This window comes from Crocodylus siamensis, chromosome 4, assembly GCF_052110815.1.
Source record: "Crocodylus siamensis isolate JL-2025a chromosome 4, ASM5211081v1, whole genome shotgun sequence".
NCBI lineage: Eukaryota > Metazoa > Chordata > Crocodylia > Crocodylidae > Crocodylus > Crocodylus siamensis.
Genome location: NC_143398.1, coordinates 97,321,858 through 97,345,949, shown reverse-complemented (window position 1 = coordinate 97,345,949; position 24,092 = coordinate 97,321,858). Strand labels below are relative to the sequence as shown.

At 45.3% G+C, this 24,092-nt stretch overlaps 1 protein-coding gene across 1 annotated transcript in view; it reads right to left on the bottom strand.

The window, feature by feature from the left end:
* The window catches only part of TMPRSS6 (transmembrane serine protease 6), a 33,409-nt gene extending 13,922 nt beyond the window's left edge, over positions 1–19,487 (bottom strand). Inside the window, exons 1-10 of the mRNA XM_090043087.1 lie at positions 19,336–19,487; positions 18,987–19,129; positions 18,721–18,788; positions 16,470–16,654; positions 12,098–12,139; positions 10,548–10,752; positions 9,539–9,696; positions 6,069–6,181; positions 2,458–2,567; positions 488–633 (exon numbers count right to left, since the gene is read on the bottom strand). Coding sequence (XP_089899213.1) covers positions 488–633; positions 2,458–2,567; positions 6,069–6,181; positions 9,539–9,696; positions 10,548–10,752; positions 12,098–12,139; positions 16,470–16,654; positions 18,721–18,788; positions 18,987–19,129; positions 19,336–19,486 — 1,321 coding nt within the window. The 5' untranslated portion in view covers position 19,487. The remainder of the gene's footprint in view (positions 1–487; positions 634–2,457; positions 2,568–6,068; positions 6,182–9,538; positions 9,697–10,547; positions 10,753–12,097; positions 12,140–16,469; positions 16,655–18,720; positions 18,789–18,986; positions 19,130–19,335) is intronic.
* Between the last annotated feature and the right edge of the window lie 4,605 nt (positions 19,488–24,092).

Below are 24,092 nucleotides of genomic sequence, written 5' to 3'. Positions count from 1 at the left end.
GCTTTTACAGAATCCTAGTCAGGATCTCACATCTGCAGATTTCCAACATGAGCAGGAGACATTGTCACTAAGAACTTTTGTGATCAACCATTTCAAGTGAGACTAAACTAAGTCATATCATCTAATGCCAAGGCCAGCTCCATAACAGAGACATGGAGATGAACTTTCTGGTGTCTGTATGTTCAGTGCTTCAGTATCTGTGCAAGTGGTGTGAGTAATTGAATGCTTTATGCTGGGATCTCTAAATGAGATTATGCATGTGTATAGTGCATGTATGTGGGTGTGTGTGTGTGCACTTTTGTCCATGACACAGGGTGGCTTGTGCACCTGTATGCACAAGAGGCGTGTGTGTGTGTGTGTGTGAGTGTGTGTGTGTGTGCCTGTGTGTCATGACACAAGTCAGGGATATAAGAAAGATTTTGAATAGCTGTGAAAGATGCTTTGCCACCTCAGTGTGTCACGATGATGTGAGAAGCCATATGCTTACGATCCGACTGGTTGTATAGGCTGTAGGCGGCCTGCATGCCAGGTCCAGTCAAGGAGATCTGAGAGGTGAAGCTGATGGTGATGCCAGCAGAGGACACTACTGGAATCCTTTCAGCATACGCTTGCAGGGTCCGCAGGCCACACAACCTGACAAGGAAGCACACCAAGCATGATGTCTCAGGGTAAGGTTGAAGGGGAAGAATGTAGTCTTTGAGGGCAAAGCAGCACTGGTCTGGTTGGTTTTGTACTACTTTGGGAGTGGCAATTGCTTTGAAGGGAAGAGAACTTCAAGGACTCGAATAACTGAGATGGGGAAACATTTTCAATATGTTTTGAGGATTTAAGTTAAGGATAGAGAAAAGAGTAAGGAACCCCTTGGGAACACAAGATAACCTGGTCAGCATGTAGGGGATCCAGCACCTTGTTTGGTTCTCCACTGCCCCACCACTAAACAGCTGAGCAGAAAGAGCCTCTCCAGTGACAGAAGTGGTGTCTCCCTGGATTAACACTGGTGTAACTGGGGTAGAAACCACCCCCAAAAGAGCAAAGAAAAGGAAACATGTAATAGGAGCAGCCACAGAGATGGGCAGTCAGAGGAAAGTAAAGGAGAGATTCTAGGAAGAGATGGTAAGAATCTGGAGTGAAGGCTGTGGCAAAGGTCATTTGAAGTTAGTGAAGGGCAGGTATGCAATAGTTCTGCACGTGCAACACTGAAGATGTTTAGGAATAACACCTTGCAGTTGGATACAGAAGAGAGGCACAGGGAGAGAACTGGAGAAATGGGTGCAAAAGGGTCACACAGGAATGGGCCCAGATTCTGCCCTTAGTTACTACAGCGAAAGTCCAGCATGACATGGGCTTTGGAGGCTGTAACTGTAATTAACTCCTATCTTGGTATACCTCCCCGTGATTTTGTTATTCCCCCATGTTCTAAAGGCTTTTGATTGTGAAATAAGAGCTAAACAGAAAAATGAAATAGAGATAGAGGAGTGAAAAGGTGCAGGCAAAGGAGAATTATAAATGGAGGCTATGTTGGTGAGATGGGGAAAACCAGGAAGGCTTCAGTGGATAGTGAAACAACTCTTATGCCAGTAGTGGTGCATCTGAGTTCATCACTGATCTAATGTCCACCAATTTCAAGGAGTTCTAGATCAAGCCCAGGGACAGTGAGGTGGCTGAGGCTTTCATGAGCAGGTGAGATGAAGTCTATGAGGTAGGCTGGAAAGAAGCCAGGGGTGGCTCCAGAGAAAGAAGATATTTCAAACAGGATTCTGCACGAAGTGTAGAACCAGCTGAAAGGCTTTGAGAAGGAGGATGCTGTGCCCATGCTTCTGTGTATGAGGGAAAGCAGGCAGCAATTTTCAGTAGATGAAGGCATGTGGGCTTAGGGAGGCCTCAAAAAAGGAAGTCACTACAGTCAAAGCAGGAGGATATGGAGCCTGGGTGGTAGCTCTCTGCGGAGGTGGATTCAAGGCAATGGCAGACACAGACAATATTGCAGAGGTGGTGATAGGCAGATTTGCAAACACTGGAGATGTGGGAGGATGCCAAGGTTACACACAGAGGAGGAAACTAGGAAGTCTGATTCAAACAATGAAATAAAGAAGGCAGGTTGATAATGAAGCTGGAGACTGCTGAGGATGTTTCCCCTGATCTTGGAGATACTGAGCTGAGGCAGTTTTACACTGCCTTAACTAAGAAAGACAGAGTCTGTGGACAAGGAGGAGTCATTAGAGAATTGAAAAAAGATATAGGCAAGGAAGTGGCATCAGCACAATAGTGAGCAGTTAAAGGTAAAGGCTGAGATAAGGTGATGGAGTGGGAGTGAGCAGATGGCTTGTGAAGATTTCCAGAACAAACTAGGGACTGGGCTGAACAATAGACGGCAGTGGGACAATTCAGACTTGCAGCAAAGCTATTCAGGAATGGGAAAATGGAGGGTGAGAAATGAGCAAGAATATGAGTGCACACCTTCTGTTCTGAATGATCCACTGGCCCTGAGTGCATGGCAGGTCATGCATCTGCCTCCTGAGCGCGTAGGCATCAAACCAGAGCACAACTCCGTAGTCGAGAGATGGGACCTGCATGGGGAGCAGTCTAAGAGCAGAGCTGAGATAGCATCAGCAAGCAACATTCCCTCCCACCCAGGAGGACACATCAGGAGACAGACATGAATCATAGAGTTATAGAAAATTAAGGCTGGAAGAGAACTCAGGGGGTCATCTAGTCCAACTCCCTGCTCAAAGCAGGACCAGCCCCAACTAAATCATCCCAGCCAAAGTTTTTTCTAGCTGGGTTCTAATAACCTCCAAGGACAAAGATTCCACCACCTCTCTGGGAAAGCTCTTCCAGTGTTTTACTACCCTCCTAGTGAGAAAATTCTACCTACTATCCCACCTAAATTTCCCCTGCTGCAACTTGAGACCATTGCTCCTTGTGTCATCTGCCACCACTGAGAACAGTCCAGCTCCATCCTCTTTTGAATCTCCCTTCAGGTAGTTGAAGGCTGCTATTAAATCCCACCCCCACCCCTGTCTTCTCTTCTCTGGAATAAATAAGCCCAGTTCCCTCAACCTCTCCTCATAAGTTATGTGCCTCAGCCCCCAAACCATTTTTGTTCCCTCCAGTGGACTCTCTCCAATTTGTTGACATCCTTTCTATAGTGGGAGCCCAAAACTGGACACAGTACTCCAGATGTGGCCTCATGAGTGCTGAATAGAGGGGAAGAATCACTTCCCTTGACCTGCTGGCAATGCTCCTACCAATGCAGCCAAGTATGCGTTAGCCTTCTTGGCAACAAGGGCACGCTGTTGGCCCATATTCATCTTATTGTCCACTGCAATCCCCAGGTCCTTTTCTGCAGAGCTGCTGCCCAGCCAGTCAGCCCCCAGCCTGTACTGGTGCATAGGATTGTTCTTTCCTAAGTTCAGGACTTTTCACTTATCCTTGTTAAAGCTCATGAGATTTTTTTTAGCCTAGTCCTCCAATTTGTTGAGGTTACTCTGAATCGTAGCCCTACCTTCCAGCAAATCTACTATTCCCTCCAGATTTGTGTCATCTGCAAACTTGCTAAGCATGCACTCTATGCCATTTTCCAGGTCATTGATGAAGACATTGAACATAACCGGCTCCAGGACTGATCAAGTCCACTTGATACCAGCTGCCAACTAGACTTTGAGCCATTGATTACTACTCTCTGAGCCCGATGCTCCAGCCAGTTTTCTATCCAACTTTCAGTTCATCCATCCAGCCTGTACTTCCTTGGCTTGCCTGCAAGAACATTGTGGGAGACCATAGCAAAAGCCTTGCTAAGATCAAGGTACATCACATCCACCCATCTCCCTGCATCCACAGAGCCAGTCATCTCCTCATAGAAGGCAATCAGGTTGGTCAGGCATGACTTGCCCTTGGTGACTCCATGCTGACTGTTCCTAATCACTTTCTTCTCCTTCAAGTGCTTAGAAATGGATTCCTCAAGGATCTGCTCCATGATTTTTCTGGAGACTGAAGTGAGGCTGACTGGTCTGTAGTTCTCTGGACCCTCCTTTTTCCTTTTCTTAAATATGGGCACCATGTTTGTTCTTTTGCAATTACCCGGGACCTCTCCTGATCACCATGAGTTTTCGAAGTTGATGGCCAGTGGCTCTGCAGTCACATCAGCCAACACTTCCAGCATGCTTGGGGGTATCCCATCTGGCCCCATGGACCTGTATATAACCAGCTTTTCTAAATAGTTCCTAACTTGTTCTTTCACCACTGTTGACTGCTCATCTCCTCCCCAAACTGTGCTGCCCAGTGCAATAGTCTGGGAGCTGACCTTGCCTGTGAAGACAGAGGTGAAAAAGGCATTAAGCACTTCAGCCTTTTCTGCTTCCTCTGTCACAAGTTTGCCTCCCCCATTCAGTAAGGGACCCACACTTGTCCTAATACTTCTCTTGCTACTGACATACTTGTAGAATCTCTTCTCGTTACCCTTCACATCCCTTGCTAGCTGCAACTCCAGTTGTGCTTTGGCCTTCCTAACTTCATCCTGGCATGCCTGAGCAATGTTCTTATACTCTTATACTTATGAAGGGGAGAACAGTGGATTTAAATGGTGCCAAGTTAGCAAAAGTGGGGCACAATCTATGCTGGTATTATGCTAGTGCCCTCCAAAACTCTGCACCTGAATCCCATTCTGCACAACCCTGACCCAACCAGCAGGGTGCTGCACTTGGGCAGTAATAACCAGCAGCATACTTATAAGATGGGAAACTCCCTTCTTGAGAGCATGGAGGCAGAAAGGGATCCTGGAGTCATTATTGACTCCAAGATGAACATGGGCCAACAATGCAAGGTCACAGTTGGCAGGGCTAACCGGACCTTGTTGTGCATCCACAGATACATCTCAAGCAGGGCCAGGGAGGTGATTCTCCCCCTCTATGTGACACTGGTCAGGCCACAGCTGGAGTACTGCGTCCAGTTCTGTGCACCCCACTTCAGGAGGGATGTGGACAACGTTGAGAGGGTCCAGAGGAGGGCCACCCGCATGATCTGGGGACAACAGGGCAGACCCTATAATGAGAGACTGCAGGACCTGAACCTGTTCAGCCTTCACAAGAGAAGGCTGAGGGGTTACCTGGTGATCATCTATAAACTCACTAGGGGGGACCAGAAGGGTTTGGGAGAGACCTTGTTTCCCCTAGCACCCCCGGCATAACAAAGAATAACGGCCACAAGTTGTTGGAGAGTAGGTTTAGATTAGACATCCATAAGAACTACTTCACAGTTAGGGCGGCTAGGAGCTGGAACCAACTTCCAAGGGAAGTGGTGCTGGCTCCTACCCTGGGGGTCTTTAAGAAGAGGCTTGATGCCTACCTGGCTGGAGTCATCTGAACCCAGTTTTTCTCCTGCCCAGGCAGGAGGTTGGACTTGAAGATCTACAAGGTCCCTTCCGACCCGACTTGTATGATTCTATGATTCTATGAACCATACCCCAGCTCTGCCGAGGTCTTACCTACTGCTCCTAGGTCTGCCACAGCACTTTGGCTCCTGACATGCAATAGTCCTTGCTACCCCAGTCCTAGGGCTTCATGCAGAGCTTTGCCATTACCCGTGACTTCCCACCCTAGCTATTCTAAGCCTACGTCCCATTTGAACTGAGTCTGTCAGCTTGTGAAGAACAGCAGGTACTTCCCAAGTGACCTACTTGAACAGTCACAAGTCACTGATGTGGCCACAAGGAGATAATTCATTTGGATTCTATACAAGAGCTTGAATTGGCTCTCCACTTTATCCCTGTGAGGAGCCAGCCCCCTCCACCCAGCCATCCTCCCATCTAGCTGGAACTTAGCCTGGACTTCCTTCTGTTCAACACCACAAGAGCTGGCTGGTGGTGACCCTCTGGTACCTGCCCAGGCCCATCTCAGTGACAGCCTTAGTTGCAGACTCAAGAGAGAGAGGAATGAGCATGATATTCAGCCCAGCACACACCTGAATTAGAGAGGAAAGGGTGCTGGCACAAAGCAGTGGGGAGTGGAAAGATGCCAGGAGCCCTCTGGAAGGTTTGCATAGGGGATGAGAGGAAGTCAATGATCCCTTACCATCATGTGCCAGGTGCACTGTGTGTTGGGTGCATAGTAACTGGGGTAGTATGGAGTGCTGATCTTCCCCCGCAGCTCCAGGTCTTCTGGAAGTGTTAGATTTACCTGACAGGCTGAAAACACAGTCACAGCCCACTTCAGTATAGCATCAGTCTGGGAACACAGAATCGTCACCCAAACCCTCGAAGGAGGCAAGGACCACATCCCACCCCAGGAAAAAGGATGCAGGGAAAGTGTGGAATATTGTGGTTGTTGGAAAAACACGGGGCTGCTTGCTGAGTTTATGATCTGGTGTGCTCTGCTTGGAGACCAATTTCAAATTTTCTGAACTGTTCTGGGTGAGCATCCCAGAGACATCCCACCTCATGAGAGCTTCTTCCCGAGCTGGGACCCCTCAGAGATGGATAGCAGAAGGAACTAGCTGTAGGGACAGGTACTTGCTCAGCTCCATGCACAACTACGCCATCTTTCCCAAGAGAATATACTTGGAAAAGGGAGACAGAGGCACCATATAGCACACAATGATAGTGAGGGGAAATCTCCAGAGAAATGAGACAGTGGGAACAGCACAAAAGTTGGACGGGGATGTAAACAGGAACCCCTGCTTGGGAATGAGCTTCCACAGAACCACAGGCTAGGTTCTTACAAGCTAAGACATGTCAGGCCTGGCCAATGCATGTCTGTGCTCTTCCTTGTCATTTAGTGCTGTTATGCCAACCTGGTGTCAGGGGCTGCTGGGTTGCTAGAGTTGCATCCTCTCAGCTGAAAACCAAAGCCATGACCGAATGTAGTTATTAAAGATCCCAGGGCATTTGATGCCACGTAATGCTTTTAGCTTCCTTCTCCTGGCCAAAGATGAGTAATTACAGTACATTTTGTTGTGACTCCCCTGTTGCTTTAGTTGAATACAGTATCATTCTATCTTTCCATCTACCTAGGCACTTATCATAGTCCAGACAGGGGAAAAAAGGAAGAGCTATAGCCTTCTACATGAAAGAGATGTACACGTGTTCTGAAGTGCAGTACAAAGTGGAAGGTAAGCCTGTTGAAAGTCTTTGGATAAAGGTCTAAGGAGAGAACAGCAAAGGGGATATCATGGTGTGCATCTGCTATGGGCCTCCAAACCAGGAAAAAAAGGTTGACAAGGGCTTCTTTAAACAACCGATGGAAGTTTCTAAATCATGAGACTTGGTTCTCACGGGGAACTTTAATTACTAAAACATCTGTTCTCATGGGGAAACAACGGTCCACAACCAGTTAAGCAAATCTGTGGAGTGTGTTGAAGATAACTTTTTTATACGGATGGTAAAGGGGCTAACTAGGGAGCATTTGGTTGAGAATATGAAGGTGGAAGGTAACTTGGGTGACAGTGACCACAAAATGGTAGAGTTCAAGACCCTAAGGGGGGAAGGAAGGAGAGCAGCAGTAATAAGACACTAGATTTCAGAAAAGCAAGACTTTTTAACAAACTCAGGGAACTGGTGGGCAGGATCCCCTGGGAGGCAAGTCTGAGGGGAAAAGGAGTCCAGGAGAGCTGGCTGTACTTTAAGGAAGGCCATATTAAGGGTGCAGGAGCAAGCAATGCAATGTGAAGAATGGGAAGTGCAACAGGAGACCAGCCTGGTTAGACAGCAGTCTCTTCAATGAGTTGAAACTCAAAAAGGAATCCTATAAAAAGTGGAAACTTAGTCATATTACTAAGAGCATTAAGAGTATCACATGGGTGTGTAGGGAGAAAATTAGGAAAGCCAAGGCATGATTTGAGATGCAGCTGGCAAGGGACATAAAAGGTAAAAACAAAGGATTCTACAAGTATGTCAAAAGTAAGAGGAAGACCAAAGAAACCATAGGTCCCTATGGAGTATGCAGAAGGCAATCTAGTTACCAGATGATGCAGAGAAGGCTGAAGTATTTCATGAATTTTTTTTACTTTTGTCTTCACAAACAGGGGCATACTACCAGATAATGAGTACAGTTGGCAGTACAAGATAGGGAAGGAGACAAACAGTTAGAGTAGCTGAAGAACATAGTTAGGGATTACTTAGAGAAGCTAGATGCTTTCAGTGTTGGCAGAGCCAGATGGGATGCATCCTAGGGTGCTGAAGTAATTGGCTGAGGTAGTTTTGGAACCATGTCCTTCTTTGAAACTTGCAGAGGTTGGGTGAGGTCTGGATGATTGAAAAAGGGCAAACATAGTGCCATCTATAAGAAAAGGAGGAGTAGGATCTCAGGGAATTACAGACCAGTTAGCCTGACTTTGACACCTGGAAAAATCATAGAAGCAAGGAATCTATTGTGAAGCACATAGAAGAGAAAAAGGTGATCAGGAACAGCCAGCATTGATTCACAAGAGCAAGTAATGCCTGAAACAACCTGATTTCCTTCTATGATAAGGTGGCAGGCTCTGTGGATGGGGGAGAGCAAGATGCGATATATCTTGATTTTAGCAAGGCTTTTGACACTGTCTCCTACATAGTTCTCATTAATAAGATAATGATACAGGCTAAATGAAAGAATGGTAAATGAAAACATAAGTAGCTGGATCATCATGCTCAACGAGTAGTTATCAGTGGCTCAATGTCTAGTTGGGAGGAGGTATCACATGGAATTCCCCAGGTATCTGTCCTGGGTCCATTGCTTAATATATATTCATTAATGATTTGGATGATGGGACTTGAGTGTGCTTGAGCAAATTTGTGGATGACACGAAGTTGGGTGGAGTTGCAGACACTCTAGAGAGAGGCAGGGCTAGGATCCCAGAATGACCTGTGTAGACTGGAAAAATGGTCTGCAATCAATTAGATGAAATTCAAGTAAGTGCAAAGTCCTGTACTTGGGACAGAATACCTAGCATGCATAAATACAAACTGGTAAACAACTGGCTAGGCTGCACTATTGCAGAGAAGGACCTGGGGGTGGACCATAAGCTGAATATAATTCAACAGTGTGCTCTTGTTGCAAAAAAAAAAAAGCCAACAGCATACTGGGTTGTATTAACAGGAGTATCACTTACAAATGAAGGGAAGTAATTCTTCACTCTCGATTCAGCATTGGTGAGGCCTCACCTGGAATACTGTGTCCAGTTTGGGGCCCCCACTTCAACAAGGATGTGGACAGATTGGAAAGAGTCCAGTCTGCAGATGACAAAAATGACTAGAGGCCTGGGAAACAAGACTTAAAAAAACAAGATGAAAGAACTAAGATTATTAGCCTGGAGAACAGAAAACTAAGGAGGGGATTTGATATTAGTCTTCAAATACCTGAAGGGTGATTATAGAGAGGATGGAGATGGCGTTTCTCTGTGGTTGTAGGGAACAGGACTAGGAGCAATGGTCAAGATCAGCAGAGGAAATTTAGGCTGGAGATTGGATAAACTTTCTGACTATGACAATGTCAAGCAGTGGAACAGGCTACCTAGAGAAGTTGTGGAATCTCCATCCTCAAAATTTTCAAGAGCAAGTCAGACAGGCATTTGGCTGGGATGATCTGGTCACCGATAATCTTGCCTTGAGCAGGGAGCATGAAAGGATCATAGTAACTGTACATTGCTTTCTTCCACACCACAGCCATGACATGGCCTGAAGAAAGGACCTCCACTACGGGCTCCTGACGGTTGCAGCCATAGACTCTGAAAGGAGAGACAGGAGGAAGTGAGAAGGGGGATGACCATGTGTAAAGAAGGTAGGGAACTGAGGGAGAGAAGAGAGGGAGAAAGACAAGAAGCAGATGAGATTGTCCAGACCTCTAGTGAGATTTGCATGTTGCTAGACTCTGATAAAACAAATCAAGATGTAACATAGAAAACAGGGCTCAGATCTGGGTATGGAAGGGGTCCCCCTTGTTAGGACCTTTTCTCAAGCCAAACCACTTCATGATGAATATTAGACCAAAGGATACCCCCTTGTTTGGTTCCCAACTCTAAGCTGGGGGAACATTATCCCCTTCAAGAAACCCCTCATTTTATCCTTCGTACTAATGTATGACAGGTTCCTCTTCTGAGGAACCCTGACATCAAATCCAGAGCTGGCATAAAATCAGCACAGTTCCCATGAAATCAAAGGAGCTACATCCATTTACATCAACTGAAGAGCTGTCCCTAGGCTGCAATGCTCCTTATAAGGCCTCTGTACCTAAACAGAGCTGGGCTATTCTGAAGATGACTTTCATATTCTTAGGCCCTTACCAGATTCTGGTCTCTGAGGCACTAAAAGTGCAAAACATTGTCGTTGTACCCAGAGGCTGCCAAGAACACCTTCACCTACTACTTTTTTAAAAACTTGCTAAGCTACAGGGTTGCCTCAATAATATCCCCCAACACTGAGTTCTACTACTGTGTTCTATTATGCTGCATCCAAGAGCATTTCCTCTCATCTGTGTAAGGGACATTTCCTTGCCCTTGCATTGCGAATAGCACCCTGTGCTTTCCTTTCCTTCAACCACTCTCAAGATTTGGTACCACTGTCATAGGAAGCTACCTACGAGGTGATGAGATGGTTCTCCAGCGGCCCAGCCTCGTCATACATGGCCAGTCGGTCCCTGCAATCCGGGAGGGTCCACTCCAGATGCAGCTTGATCATATGACCCTTGGGGCCATGGAGGTGCCAAAGACAACTGGAAGCCAAATAGTCAGGGCCCTTCAGCTTTAGGGCTTCATTCTCCCGCACATAGCTGTATCTGTAACAACCTGAAACCACGAAACAAGCAGAACATCAGAGTGTCATCAGTCTGAGGTGGGGTGCTTGGGGTAGTCTTGATAATATAGTCATCATTTAGGGTATTTATGCAAGCCCTTAGTATGGGGTTAGGCTCTCTGTTAGCCTAATTTCTCCCACTGATCTCAGTTTATTTTCACACTTATTCCAGTTGCTCACAGTGACTCTCAGTGGCACTGGTCCCTTTCCCCTGGAATCCTATTTCTTTCTAGCAACATAACAACCTCTGTACCCCCGGTCTCCCAGTTCTCCCAGTGGCAACTAGCATCCTATTTCCTCTTGGTCACGCCATGCAATAGCATAACTGAGGGGGGAAACCCAGGCAGAAGCTCTGTGCGCCATTTTTGCAGGGGAGTGCAAAAGCAGCCATTGCCATACTGATTGTACTGCTGCCATCATCACAGCAGGGGCTGGCAACGCTCCAGGCACTGGACAGCTGCCCCAAACATAGAGCTGTGCTGCTCTGCATCTGACACCATGACCTTTTACTGGTATCCCCATTCCTCACAGTGACTTCCCTCTTCTCTTCATGGTAACCCAGTTCCTCTTAGTGACACCAATCTATTCTCTGTGGTCTAACAGTTCTTTCCATTGACATCACTTGTACTAGTTTTCTAGTCCTTCTCATTGACAACAGCTCCCTCCCCATATTTCTCACAGTGATAATAATCCCTTTGCACTGTATTTTAGTTCCCCTCAATTGCCCTTTCACTAGTCCCAGTTCCTCTCAATGTTACCAGTCCCCACTCATGAGCTAACACCATGCTAATTATTTCATTCTTCTAATTACTAGGCAGACCTGCAGTCAAACTTTACTTTCCACTTCCCTCATTCTCCTGGTTCGTGGCCCCCCTCTTCTTTACCCTATAACCTACCCTGCTTTACTGGGCATCTTGTCTATTTTCCCTTTTACTCTTCTAAATCTCTCCAGGTCTGTAGCTGTGAAATGGTGAAATACAGGGAGAGTTTCCACATGCACACACATACCACAAAGCCTGAGCATGTAGAGCTATCGGCAATAGCATTTGTGACACAGGGCAAAATTTTCAAAAACACCTGTGTGACTTCTAAGTCTCAGCTTCAATTATGATGTAGGCACCTGCAGGCCTTGAGAATCAACCTGACATAGGCTCCTAAATCATGTAGCTGCTCTTGAAAGTGGTGTCCATTGTATGTACTGTTGCCTCCTGGGTATGATTCTCCTTGCCTCAACTGCCCTGATGTCCTGGTTCAGAAAAGCCAATAATGATTCTGGCCACACCATAATTCCACCCAAAACATAACAAACTCAAAAAAGAAAGGGAAAAGATAGCCTACCCAGAGTGGATTTCAGCACTAATAAGTCTTTCACACTGGATTCTGTTAGAAAAGAAATATATAAAGATAGGAAAAAACATAAGACTGTAGCATCTAAAATCCCATGGACTTCCTTCCCATTCCCAAAGAATCATCCTGACTGTCACTGGGCACTTCCTTTCCTTTCCATGGCCCTTATCTATCTGAGTCATCCCCCTGTTTCCCATCTCACCTGGGCTCACCTCTCCCACCTCTGCCCAGGCTTTCATAGGCCTTGCAACCCACAGCTCATGGCCCTCATCCTGCCATACATGTCTCCCCTTCTCTTATCCATCACCTGATGCTGTTGTAGGCATTTTCTGTCCCTCCTATTAACATCAGGCATTAACCAAAGCCACCACTCCCATTCATACCTCAGCTAGCTCTCCTAACCATCCATGCTTGTTGTCAGAGCTACCGTAGGGAAGCACCTTCCTTCCCACACCTCCCATGATCACAGCCCTCAGCTCTTCTCCCTCAAGCTAGGTGAAACACCCCCACCCCTTGGAGTGAGCCAGGATGAAGAAGCTGAAGGATCCAAATCCCACAGGGATCCATCCCCTGATTTCAGCAGGGTTTGGGACTGGCCCTCAAAGAGAGGGTCAGCAGGGGAAGAAACCAACTGGAAACAGGAGACGGAGAGGGAAGGTGGGTACGAGCAACCACAAGATATATAAGTTTAGCTGAGGGAAGAATGCCTTAATAGGATGCTGCAATCCAAAGGGGGTATACTAGCAAGAACACCAATTAAAGGGAAATATGAAATCAGAAGCCTGACTCTCAACACTATAGAATCTGAATATCCCTTGCTGAAAACAGTAGGGGTTTTTTGTAGCCCCTAAGGCAAAATGTTAGGGAGAGAATGGCCCCTTTTGAACAATGCCTTCCAAATGAACTGCCTGATAAAATCTCCCTTTACAAGGAACATAAAGAAAAGTCTGTCAGCAAATGCTGGAAACCTGTAAAAAAATAGTGTTACATAGTGGTTAGCCTAGCTCTAGCTCTGACTTATCAGCTCTTTCTTGGCTGGGGTGATGAGGTCAGGGTGGAGATGACAGATGAAGATCACTTGTTCCTAATAAAAGCCAGCAACAGCTCATTTGACTAGGAAGGCTTTTATTTTTAAACACTTCAAGGGAAAGATTGCAATTCATTCAGTTCATATTTGATGGGCTTGAGAAGAGGTGGGGGGGACAGGGGAGAGAGAAGGGATCAGAAAGGTTTGTCCTGACTCTCAGGAAGATGTCCTGAGGGAATAGACAGACTCCAACAGCAGACTGGTTAGAGAGAAGGGAAAAACTGATCTGCTGCACCTGGGTTAGGGCCTGGACAAGTGATGCATTTACACTGGTGTGACTTATATCAGTTCTGAACACTAAGTGGACAGATGGTAGCTACCCCAGGAGAGCATGCAGTAAGTGGCTCTTACAGCACTTTGACACTAAGTAGCAGACAACAGGAAATAGCCCATTTGACTTAAACAAGCAGCTACCTGTGATAAATTGAGAGCAGACCATACTTACAGGGCAGTAACTTATACCAGTGTGCTCCTAGCTCTGTTTCTTGCAGAAATAATTCTAGACTGGAATGGACAAAATTACAATGGTATAGGTCTGTTCCTATACTATGTCTGTTCCTTTTATTTTATACCAGGATAAATGTAAATGAAAGGTATAAATGAGCTGTCTCTCCAGGCTCCTAGATAGCTTTTGCTAGGGAAATATAAAACTGAGTCTTTGAACGAAAAGCAATGAACTCCTGTAGTTGGAGCACATTCCCTGGTGCACATGCATCTGAGATAGCCAGCTGGCTTGTGCATAGCTGTTAATAAAAACAGTGTAAGTGCAGGTTTGGGAGCTTTGCATTGGCACAGATCAATAGGTCTGGGATCAAAGAGGCAGCTAACACACTTAGAAATAAGAACAACATATTTTTATACAGCAGCTTTCACTTGAGGACCTGGAGGATAAAACAAAACAAAACAAAACAAAACTTTCATGCCTGTTAATTAGCTAAGCCTCAACACCAGCAGGGGAAAGAAACTGTTAACAAATTATTGTTCTTTATTACTCTGGCATTCCCATTTTACAGAATAAATACAATACAAATCAAGTCACAGACCTAAGGTCACCCAGTAAAGCTCCTAATATAGAATATAAGGAACCTGTTCATTGTCCCCTGCTCTACTTTGCCATACTCCTTTCCAAACTATTATATCTTTCTCAGCTCCTAACAGTTCATTTTGCAGTGTCTTGGAGAAATAAGAAGAGCTGGGGAAAATTACACGTATGTGGTATTGGTTTTCCAAAACAGAAAGAAGAGTGATCATGACAATAAACCCAGCAAATCTAGCCTTGGATTCTAGTATAATAATGACAAAAGTCAGGGTAGAAGAATTAAAAACTGGAAATATTGGTTGCTTTTCTTTAATAGCATTACAAAATTAGTGGAGAAAGGGAAAGAAGAAGATGAAGGACATCCAGATTTTGGTGAAGCACTTGGCATGGTTTTTCATGACATTTTACTTGCAAAATGAATGCAAAGAGGTTTGGATATGAGTGCTGTTACACAGAGAGCATTGGAAACTAAACTGCAGATAGCAGTTTATAATAAATGGCAACTTATAATTAAGTTGAGGGAGGTCTTCAGAGGGATGTTAGGTTTTGGTCTTATTTATCATCTTCATTAACAAGCTGGAAGAAGGAGTAAAGACAGATTTTAATGAAATTCATTTATTCAAATTCTAAGGCACCGAAGTCAGCAATGAGCATAGAAGGAAAAGGGGCCTATGAAGTTAGAAATATGGGTGGAGTATGCTGAACTCACTCATATTCATCCTAAAACAATGCAAGAAAGCATGTCTAGGGAAAAAAAATTGGAAACGCAGTGTTTAATGAGAAAGAGACACTTGGAAACTGGCAACAGTGAAAGAGGCCTAGGTAGGGAAAGGGATATCAAATGAGAGATGAATTTGCAATGCCATATGGAGTTAAAAATGTGATTTAGGGCTCCATGTACAGAGTTATAACATCACAGAACAAAAACATAACTCATTTTATGGCAGTTGTCCTCAAAATTGTTAGACTCATGGCACCCCTCATGAGACTCAAGGTACCAATCAGAAAATGCGTGGTCTTAAGTTTCACTCATTTCTTGATTGTGGCAAAATAAAAGAGCAATTTTTCTGTTTCAGAGAAGTCAGAATGATCACAACAGATTAAAGTGGTTTTGACACTAAGGATTCCTATTTGAAATCTCTGGGTTTATCTTGTGAATCATGTCTAGGTGTTTGCACATCTAACAGTGCTAATACTACATGGCACGCTGAGAATCACTGTTTTAGTGGCCTGATCCAAGTCCAGCTGCATTGTGGATCAAGACCTGTACAGCATGTGCATTAAATTAAAATATCCAGTTCAGTTCTGGCCCCTTCCACACCAGAGCATTTTTTAGCAGGCAGTGACCTTTATTTTGGGCAGTGATAAAAAGCAAACAAACTTCCAAGTGAAATATAAAGAACTGAAATTACAGAGTAATACAAACAAAAGTAGTGGGTGATCTAAGTGTCTTAGGTTCAGTTCTCTTCTCAGGCTATTAGACTCTGGAACAGTTTCCCAAGGGAAACCATGGATATCTTCAGCTGGACTGCTCAATGTGAGGCAGCACATTGCATAAGAAACAACTCTGCACTGGCAAAAGCTGAGGGAGGTGGCAGAGAAAAGAAAAGGTTGTTACCTAATCAGTTGCTGCCATCTCTAACTCCAGGGCTCTATAATTCTTCAGGAGGAATAATTATATTCAATGAAAAGTGTGTCCTCTGCAAGGAGGAAGTGCTAGTCCGGGGGTTGTCAACCAGGGGTACGTGTACCCCTAGGTGTACTTGAGAAGGCCCTAGGGGGTATGTGTGGGTAGGAAGGGATAGAGTGCCGCCATGCACCATCCCATGCTGCCGTGCAGGCGCCACACACCCAGCTGGACATGGGGGGTGGGAGAAACTTGCATGCGGCAGCTGCTGTCACGCCGTGTTCGGCCATGCACCTCCCCAACACGTCCAGCCACTGGAGGCACACTGTTCTGTGTCCAGCCACCGGGGCTACACTGATCCAAAAAGGTTGAAAAGCCCTGTGCTAGAGTCAGTTCCTGTATCCATTATGTCTTCTGCTTTTCCCTCTTCCATGTGTTTTGCCCACCCTCATTCCTTTCCCTCCTACCACTCTTTAACACACTTGTCTTCTTCCTCCTCTTCCTTCAGTAATACCTTATGGCTCAGACTCTCACCCTTCCCTGCAAGAATGTATAGGCCACAGTCCCTGTTTCTGATGGCTCAGGTCACACCTGAGCAACTGATACTTACCCAGCAGAACCAGAGAATTTGGGTCAAGCTTGTATTCTGTCTGGTAAGACAGGCTGCCTGTGCTGTTGATGCTGGCAAGAAGCTCCCTGTCTAGTGTCACCTTCACCCTCTCAGCCGTCATCCCCTTGTGCTGACTCTCAGGCATTTGAAGGGCGAACCAGAAGAAGAAGGTCAGGGAGCCCTCCCTGGCAGGGAAAGAGCACATTAAATTCCTTCCTTCTGTTCATTTCAAGTCAGATACATCTGCTGCAAATCGTCATAACAACAGCCCTAGAGACAAGTGCTCTTTTTATTCACAGTGTGAGCTCCCCAAAAGCCACAGTCTCACCAGTATGCTCTAGTTTTAACCTGGACAGACAACCTTGAGTAAAATAGAGGAGTTAGCATGTCTGTGGGATGTTCAATATTTGTTCCCTCTGTTTCACCTGTCTGCAAGCCATTTTGTGCTAATAAGAATGGTAGTTTTAATGACATTGATACCTTCCCAAAGTAGGGTAAGATCATAGAATCATAGAAAATGAGGGTTGTAAGGGACCTCAGGAGGTCATCTAGTTCAACCCCCTGCTCAACCCCAACTAGATCATCCCAGCCAAAGCTTTGTCCAGCCGGGTCTTAAAAACATTCAAGGATGGAGATTCCACCACCTCACTGGGTAGCCTGTTCCAGTGCTTTACTAATATTCCAGGTCTTCCTAATATTTAACCTAAACTTGAGACCGTTGCTCCTTGTTCTGTCATCTGTCACCACTGAGAACAGTCTAGCTCCATCCTCTTTGGATCCCCACTTCAGGTAGTTGAAGGCTGCTATTAAATCCCCCCCTCAGTCTTCTCTCCTCCAGACTAAATAAGCCCAGTTCTCTCAGCCTCTCCTCATCAGTCATGTCCCCCATCTACCAAACCATTTTGTTGCCCTCCATTGGCCTCCCTCCAATTTGTCCACATCTTCTCTGTAGTGGGGGGGGGACGACCAAAACTGGACACAGTACTCCAGATGTGGCCTCACCAGTGGTGAATAGAGGGGAAAGAATCACTTCCCTCGATCTGCTGGCAATGCTCCTACCAATACAGCCCAGTATGCTGTTAGTCTTCTTGGCAACAAGGGCACACTGCTGGCTCATATTCAGCTTATTGTCCACTGTAACCCCCAGGTCCTTTTCTGCAGAGCTGCTGCCCAGCCAGTCAGCCCCCACCCTGTACTGGTGCATGGGATTGTTCTAGCCTAAGTGCAGGACTTTGCACTTGTTTTTATTGAATCTCATGAGATTTCTTTTGGCCCAATCTTCTGATTTGTCTAGGTCACTCTGAATCATTAATTTCATTTTCAGGATCATTAATTTCATTTTTATCATCTACTTAATATTCCTCAAGTAGAAAATATATTTATTCACTATTGACTATGGAGTTGAACTGTTGACCATTAAGGTCTAATATCCATATTTCAGGAGTGACAATTCATGGTTCATCTGGCCATTATAAACCTTTACTCTTGTGCCGGGGCCATTGGTACACTGCAGAAGACAGTGAATGCAGACAGATCCTACAGTACCCAGAACAGATCGAGCTGGTAAGACTGACATGGGAAGGCCAAGCTTTTGTTCCAAGTAGGGCTGGTTAAAAAATTCTGAATGAAACAATTTCCCCATTGGAAATATACATTTGTTTTCAAATTCAAAATTTTCCGTAGGTGCAGAACTAGTTTGGTGTGCTCTTCCCTGGGAAAATCAAAGTGAATTATTTTGTGTTAAGTTGACATTCCCCTTTGCATCTACCTAAGTCACAAAGGTGCCCTTTGGGAGTGGTAGTTCTCAGGTCTTCTATTCCACTGGTTCCTTTAGGCCCAGTTTTCTGACCAGACTACATTTCCCATAATGCACCAGTGTCTACCAATAAAGCATTTCATATTAGGTTGACAAACTAAATTCATGTTTTGATTCAAGAATGGGCAGATATTTCATTTGGACCAAAAAGTCAAAACAACACTTTTGATATTTCCTTGGTTTTTTTCCCTGAATTTTACATTGATGAAATATATCAATATTTTGTCTTCTCGAAATAAAAAATCTCAAGATATCAGTATTTCTGGCAGGATGGAAATTCCTCTTTTTGTTCAGTCAAGTCTGCTTTAATCCAGAGCTCACATTGGCTAAGGACAGAGGCTGCAGCAGCTCTTGTCGGATAAGCAGGTGCCTATCAAACAAAGTTACAACCCAAGTATAAATCTCACATATGAGTGTCATGGGAGTAATACTCACCCAAAGGCATATACTGTGCTGGAGTTGTAATATGAACTCAGCTCCGTGGCACGAATAAGTTGTTTCATCTGTAACGACAAAAATGCCATCTGATACCTACCTGGCTATGATACCATGTCAAACCACCTGAAACCGACCCAGTGTTTCTGCCTTCTCTGTTTGTGGTATAACCCCAGCAAAAACTTGATCTGCATGAATGTCTGTGACCCATAATCCCACTCCCTGAATTGCCTTAGGGGCAACCCTACTCATGAAACCATTCCCACCATCTTCTGTAGCTTGGCTGATTCAGTCCAGAAGGCTCTGGATTCCAGCCGTCCAAGGTCCAGGGAGTACTGGTGATTGAGGATCCGGAGGCTACCAGAGTAGAACTGCAGGATGGTTGGTTCCAGAAACCGTGGTCTGTAGTCTGCCAACAGATGACATAGATAGATTAGCCTGTGAATGTGAAGTCTAGTAAGGCACTGGTGTTTGTATGTATATGCAGGTGATGGGGTGGTGGTCATCCATTGCTGTATGTCCAGAAGTCACTGACTTCCTTTGGACTGGATGTGGACCAGTTCCATCCTTACCAGCCCATATCAGCCCCAGTGTAGAGAGCAAATCACCCATTACCTATAAAATACCAGGTCAGCACTCCAGCACCAGCCAGAAGAACAAGGACAATCCAGAGAGGTGCATAGCGCAGGCAGTCCTGTGTCCTGCTCTTAGGTTCATCCTCAGATGAGGCTTTCACATCCTTCTCCTGCTCTTCAGCCTCCATCATGGCCACCTAACAAAGCAGAAGACCAATGATTAGGCCAGCTCTTCTATATGCCTCTTGCTCATTACCAGCAAGCCTACTATCATCTATTATGTGCCTCTTCACTTATCTATGCATTTCCTTGTTGTTTACCTGCAAATACCAGAGACCTTGCCCCATGCTTTCACAAGTAAAACTCCTCCCAAAATCCAGTTGGAGTTCATCCAGTTTTTGCTGAGGCAGGGACTGAGTTAGGCCTTTAGGATCTTGTCCTGTAAACATATTCCCTAAATATCTAATGCCTAATATTCCAGGTCTTCCTAATATTTAACCTAAACTTGAGACCATTGCTGAGATCTCCATGTGGTTGCTCTGTCCCATGTATCTCCTTTCAGAGTACTTCAGTCTCTGCTACTGCAATCACACCTGGCCTCTCCTGTTCTTTCCCCTTTGGCCTCTTCAGCTGACCTTCAATTTATAAAGGAACAGGTAAATATAACCCTGTCTTTCCATATTACAAACTCAACAGGGGTAGTGGGCTCCAGCTCCTGTTGTATGGGACCTCAGAGCTATAACCCACTCAGGATATGACTGTGGCAAGAGGTAAATGCCCAAAGGCAACTGAGTCCATTGTCTTCCTCACTGTCCTGCTGACCAACATCTTCTGATTACCTTTAATCCCAATTCAACAACAATCAATGGTCCATCTTCCTCCTGTCTGCTCCCTTTCCTGCAAGCTCCGTGGTCTTTGGGTAAGACGTGTCATAACCTAACAAGATGGACTGCCGCCTTGATGACCCACTGACACTCATGCCTGAGTGTGTGTGTGTGGTTTCCAGTCTATGAAAATGCTTACATGAGGATATGCCTCCTAGAGGACACGTTATCCCAAGCATTTATTTGATAATGCATGCACCTGATTGTTTCCATGACTGTGAACGCATGAAGAGTGCCAGACAGTGTGTGAGAGGAAAATGTGCTTGAATCCTCAGGTATTCATGCCTGTGGGTCCATGTACAGTGGTCTGTGCTTGTATGTGTGCATGCATGTGTGTGAGTACTAGCCAGCCTTCTCTCTTCACCAAATGCTGTGGCCTACCTCATATACCCACCCCCTCAGGATAGAGACACATAAACACAGCGTAAAAATTAAGCAACTCACCAGAAATGTCTAACACAACCAAAGATGGCACAGAAATGCACGATGAATCCTTTAGCACTACCACATCCTGTCTCCTACGGCCCCTGCATGCAGTTGATATGGAAAGCGCTGGTTTCCTTCTTTTGCTTCTCCGTGGTCACCTTTCATTCCCCATCTGGGTTCCCTCTCGCAAAGTGGGAGGGAACAGGTGAGGGTCTCTAGTCCACCTTCAAGGGTTCCCTTCAAAACAACAGCAGCAAAAAGGAACCACAAACCAAGCAAAAAAAAAGTGCTCCCTTTGTTAGAAGATTAATTCTAGACACTGGGGTTTCCCCCCAGAGCTACAGACCTACCTTTGAAACATGCAGCTCTGTGTGTGACTGGCCACACACTCACGCACAGACATATCGAATGGCACGTATTTACTCAGGCCAAGGTCTCCTCAGTGATCAATAATCTGACGCCATGTTCCTGCGTTTTGGCCTTTGCCCTGTCTGGTCATACATGGAGTATTCAATGCGCTCAGGAGAGCTGTGTTTTTTTCTGATGGAGGAGGAGGAGGAATCCCATCCAAGGGAGACTGGCAAAAAGGGACGGTGTGCATGGATGGTGGTATAAACAGCCAGGATAAGAGCACTTCTCCACCTACCTGAGAAGGTCACCTGGGAAGGCAGGTGCAGGTGGATTGCTGTTTCCTCCTCGAGGGACCACTAGTTGCTCAGCAACTTCTTTCTCTCTTAGTTACACTCATTGGTCCCACTAGAGGGAAAGGAAAAATGGCACATAGATAAAATGACTTGGGCAGGTGAAGGGTGTGTGTCCATGCATATAAGTAGGCTTTTTCTGAGGGCAGTGGGTGCCTTTGAGGAGGAAGGGAGAGAGATGGTGAAAAGACTAAAGAGACAAGCTAGGACAGATACAACATTGTCCAAACTAATACCTCTAATAACAACTATGCACAGCTCTGCCAATGGCCTCAGTCCTGACCTGCTAAGCTCCTTGTCACAGTAGTTTTGAACTCTCTCTGTTTCTTTTTGGCAAGAAGTCCTTATCCTGTCTCCTTAGTGCATGGTACTGATCCAGGTCAGACTCCCACCCAACTCTGTCAATGCCCTTCACTCTTGATCTGCAACCCCCTGCTTATAAGTCACCTCACCAGGAACCTGTTTGGCTGCACACATGTACCTCTTTAAAAAAAAAAAAAAAAAAAAAGCAACTATGCTTCAACCAGGACAAAGTAAACAGAATAATCTCATTGATAATCATTAGTGGAAATTACCTTTTAGAAAACAGGTATTATCTTGATGGGAAACAGAAGAACTTTGTTATTAGAATAGCGTTAGTTGCCAAGGAATAGCTGCTCATCTCAAGGGCACTGATTCAAATCTAGTCTCAAGCCAAGGGAAATTGAAAGCCATTTCAGTACACTGTCTGTTTACTCAGATGTGTGTAGTCAAAGACCCTGGTTAAGGTAACGTTTGAGCAGCTTATGCATCTCCGTGAAGTTATCCCCCACCTTTACTCCCCAGGACTAGGAAGGATTATAATTGTTGTTTTGCAGATAGGAAACTGATACACAGAGTAACAAAGGGTAAATTTTTCTGAAATGCCTAAGAGATTTAGGAGCCCCATTTTCAAAAGGGACTTAGGGCCATGTTGTCAAGGTGTTAAACACCTATTCACATCTTTAGTTGCCTAAATGCAGTGACTACCTGATCCTTAACAGACTTAGGGAAAAAATTTAGAAAAGGACAACATGATTCAGGTGCATCAGTTACACTGAAGTGAATTGGAATTTAAGTTTCTAAATGCTTTGAAATGAGATTCTGGCTTGCAAGCAATTTAGGTGTTTTTGAAAATATTACAGCAAGTGAACTGTTCAAGGTGATGTGGGGAGTGAAACAATCAGGTCTCCCAAATCCTGACTCTGCATTCCCAGACCAGCAACTTAATCCCAGGACCATCCATGCCTCCTGAAAAGTGAATGTCCTCCTCATTAATAGTCTCAGTAGGAAAAGATCTATTGACTTTTGTTTTGCTCTAATATCTAAGCACATGAACCACATTTATCACTGTGGTACCTGTGAATCAACCAAGAACATAAAAGCAAAATCAGATTTAAAGGGCTGTGTCACCAGGGCTGAGTCCAGCCCCAAATTTCCAGTTACCCATGGGGCAGGATGAAGAAGCGAAATGAAAGGGATGGTAGGGTATGGTGTGTGTGTGTGCGCGCTTTCATTGCAGCTATCTTTGCTGTATGTGTGCTCAGGCTAAGTAGAGGATTCTGCCCCAGGAGCTACTGGTGCCTATCACCTGTCACTAGTGTTACAGCTGACTCTATGTGGGTTCTTTGTGGCTCTGCTTATACTGCACTTGGATAAGTCCCACTGGACCTTCAGGACACTTCAGAAGACCCATTAGGGCTCAGACAATGAGGGATTGAGAGGAAAAGGCTGTGTTGTGCCTCCTACATACATAGACACACAACACCAGCTAGTCACACATTTGCAGAACTTCACATCACATGACACAGGCTTCCTGGAAGAAAGGTCCGGTTATCTTCATATCTTAGGTTGAGGACTTCCTGCCACAGCATGTTACACATTCACACCCAGAGTGGCTGCTTAATATGTCTGAAAACCATCAGCAATTTCAGAAGTAAGAAAATAGAGCAGGCAGAGTGATTTTCAGTGACTTCCAGCAGATTCACTCCCAGCATTGCTTCATGAGATTGGCTGAAAAGAATTCAAGCGATTAGTCTCAAATGATTCAGTCTATCCCCTACCCTCCACATCACCGTCTGAGACAGGAGGATAATGCTTCTTTTACACTTTTCCCATTCCTCTCAACCTGTTGTCTTCATCCTCACCTGTTTGGAGCAGAGAGTTAAATCCTCCTGAAGTTTGCCTCCTTCTTCCTGAACCCAGTGTGCAGGACCCATCTGTTTGTAATGAGGAAAAATCCCCATGATCTTCCTGTTCAAGGGGCTGACCCAAAGCCCACTGAAGTCAGAGAGAGTCTTTCCATTCACTTCCAAGACCCCAAGTGCTACACTTTGAACAGTTTCCAAAACCACCAGTTTCTGCTCCTTGAATCAAATTGCCAACCAACCTTAGATAACAGCAATTCAGGGCCAGACACAGGCATGGGCAAACCAGGCAGCCACCCAGGGCCCAGACAGAAAGTGGGCCCCAAAATGGATGTTTTTATTCTCTGGCAAAGGGGGGCCCAATACTAAAAGTTTCCCCAGTGCCACCAGGAACCTAGGTACGGTGCTGCAGCAAATCCCCTACTGGCCCCTAAACCCATTGTCTCAGTACCTGACTGAGGCGCAACCCCACAAGCCCTCTTCCAGCAGGGGTGGACTGTGGGAGGTCAACAATTAAAAACTTGCTTCCATCCAACTAGGCAATACAAGCTAAAACCCAAGTTCTGTTAATAAAAGAAAGAGACTTGCTGTTTTGAAAAGACAATTTTGTTTTATTGGCAA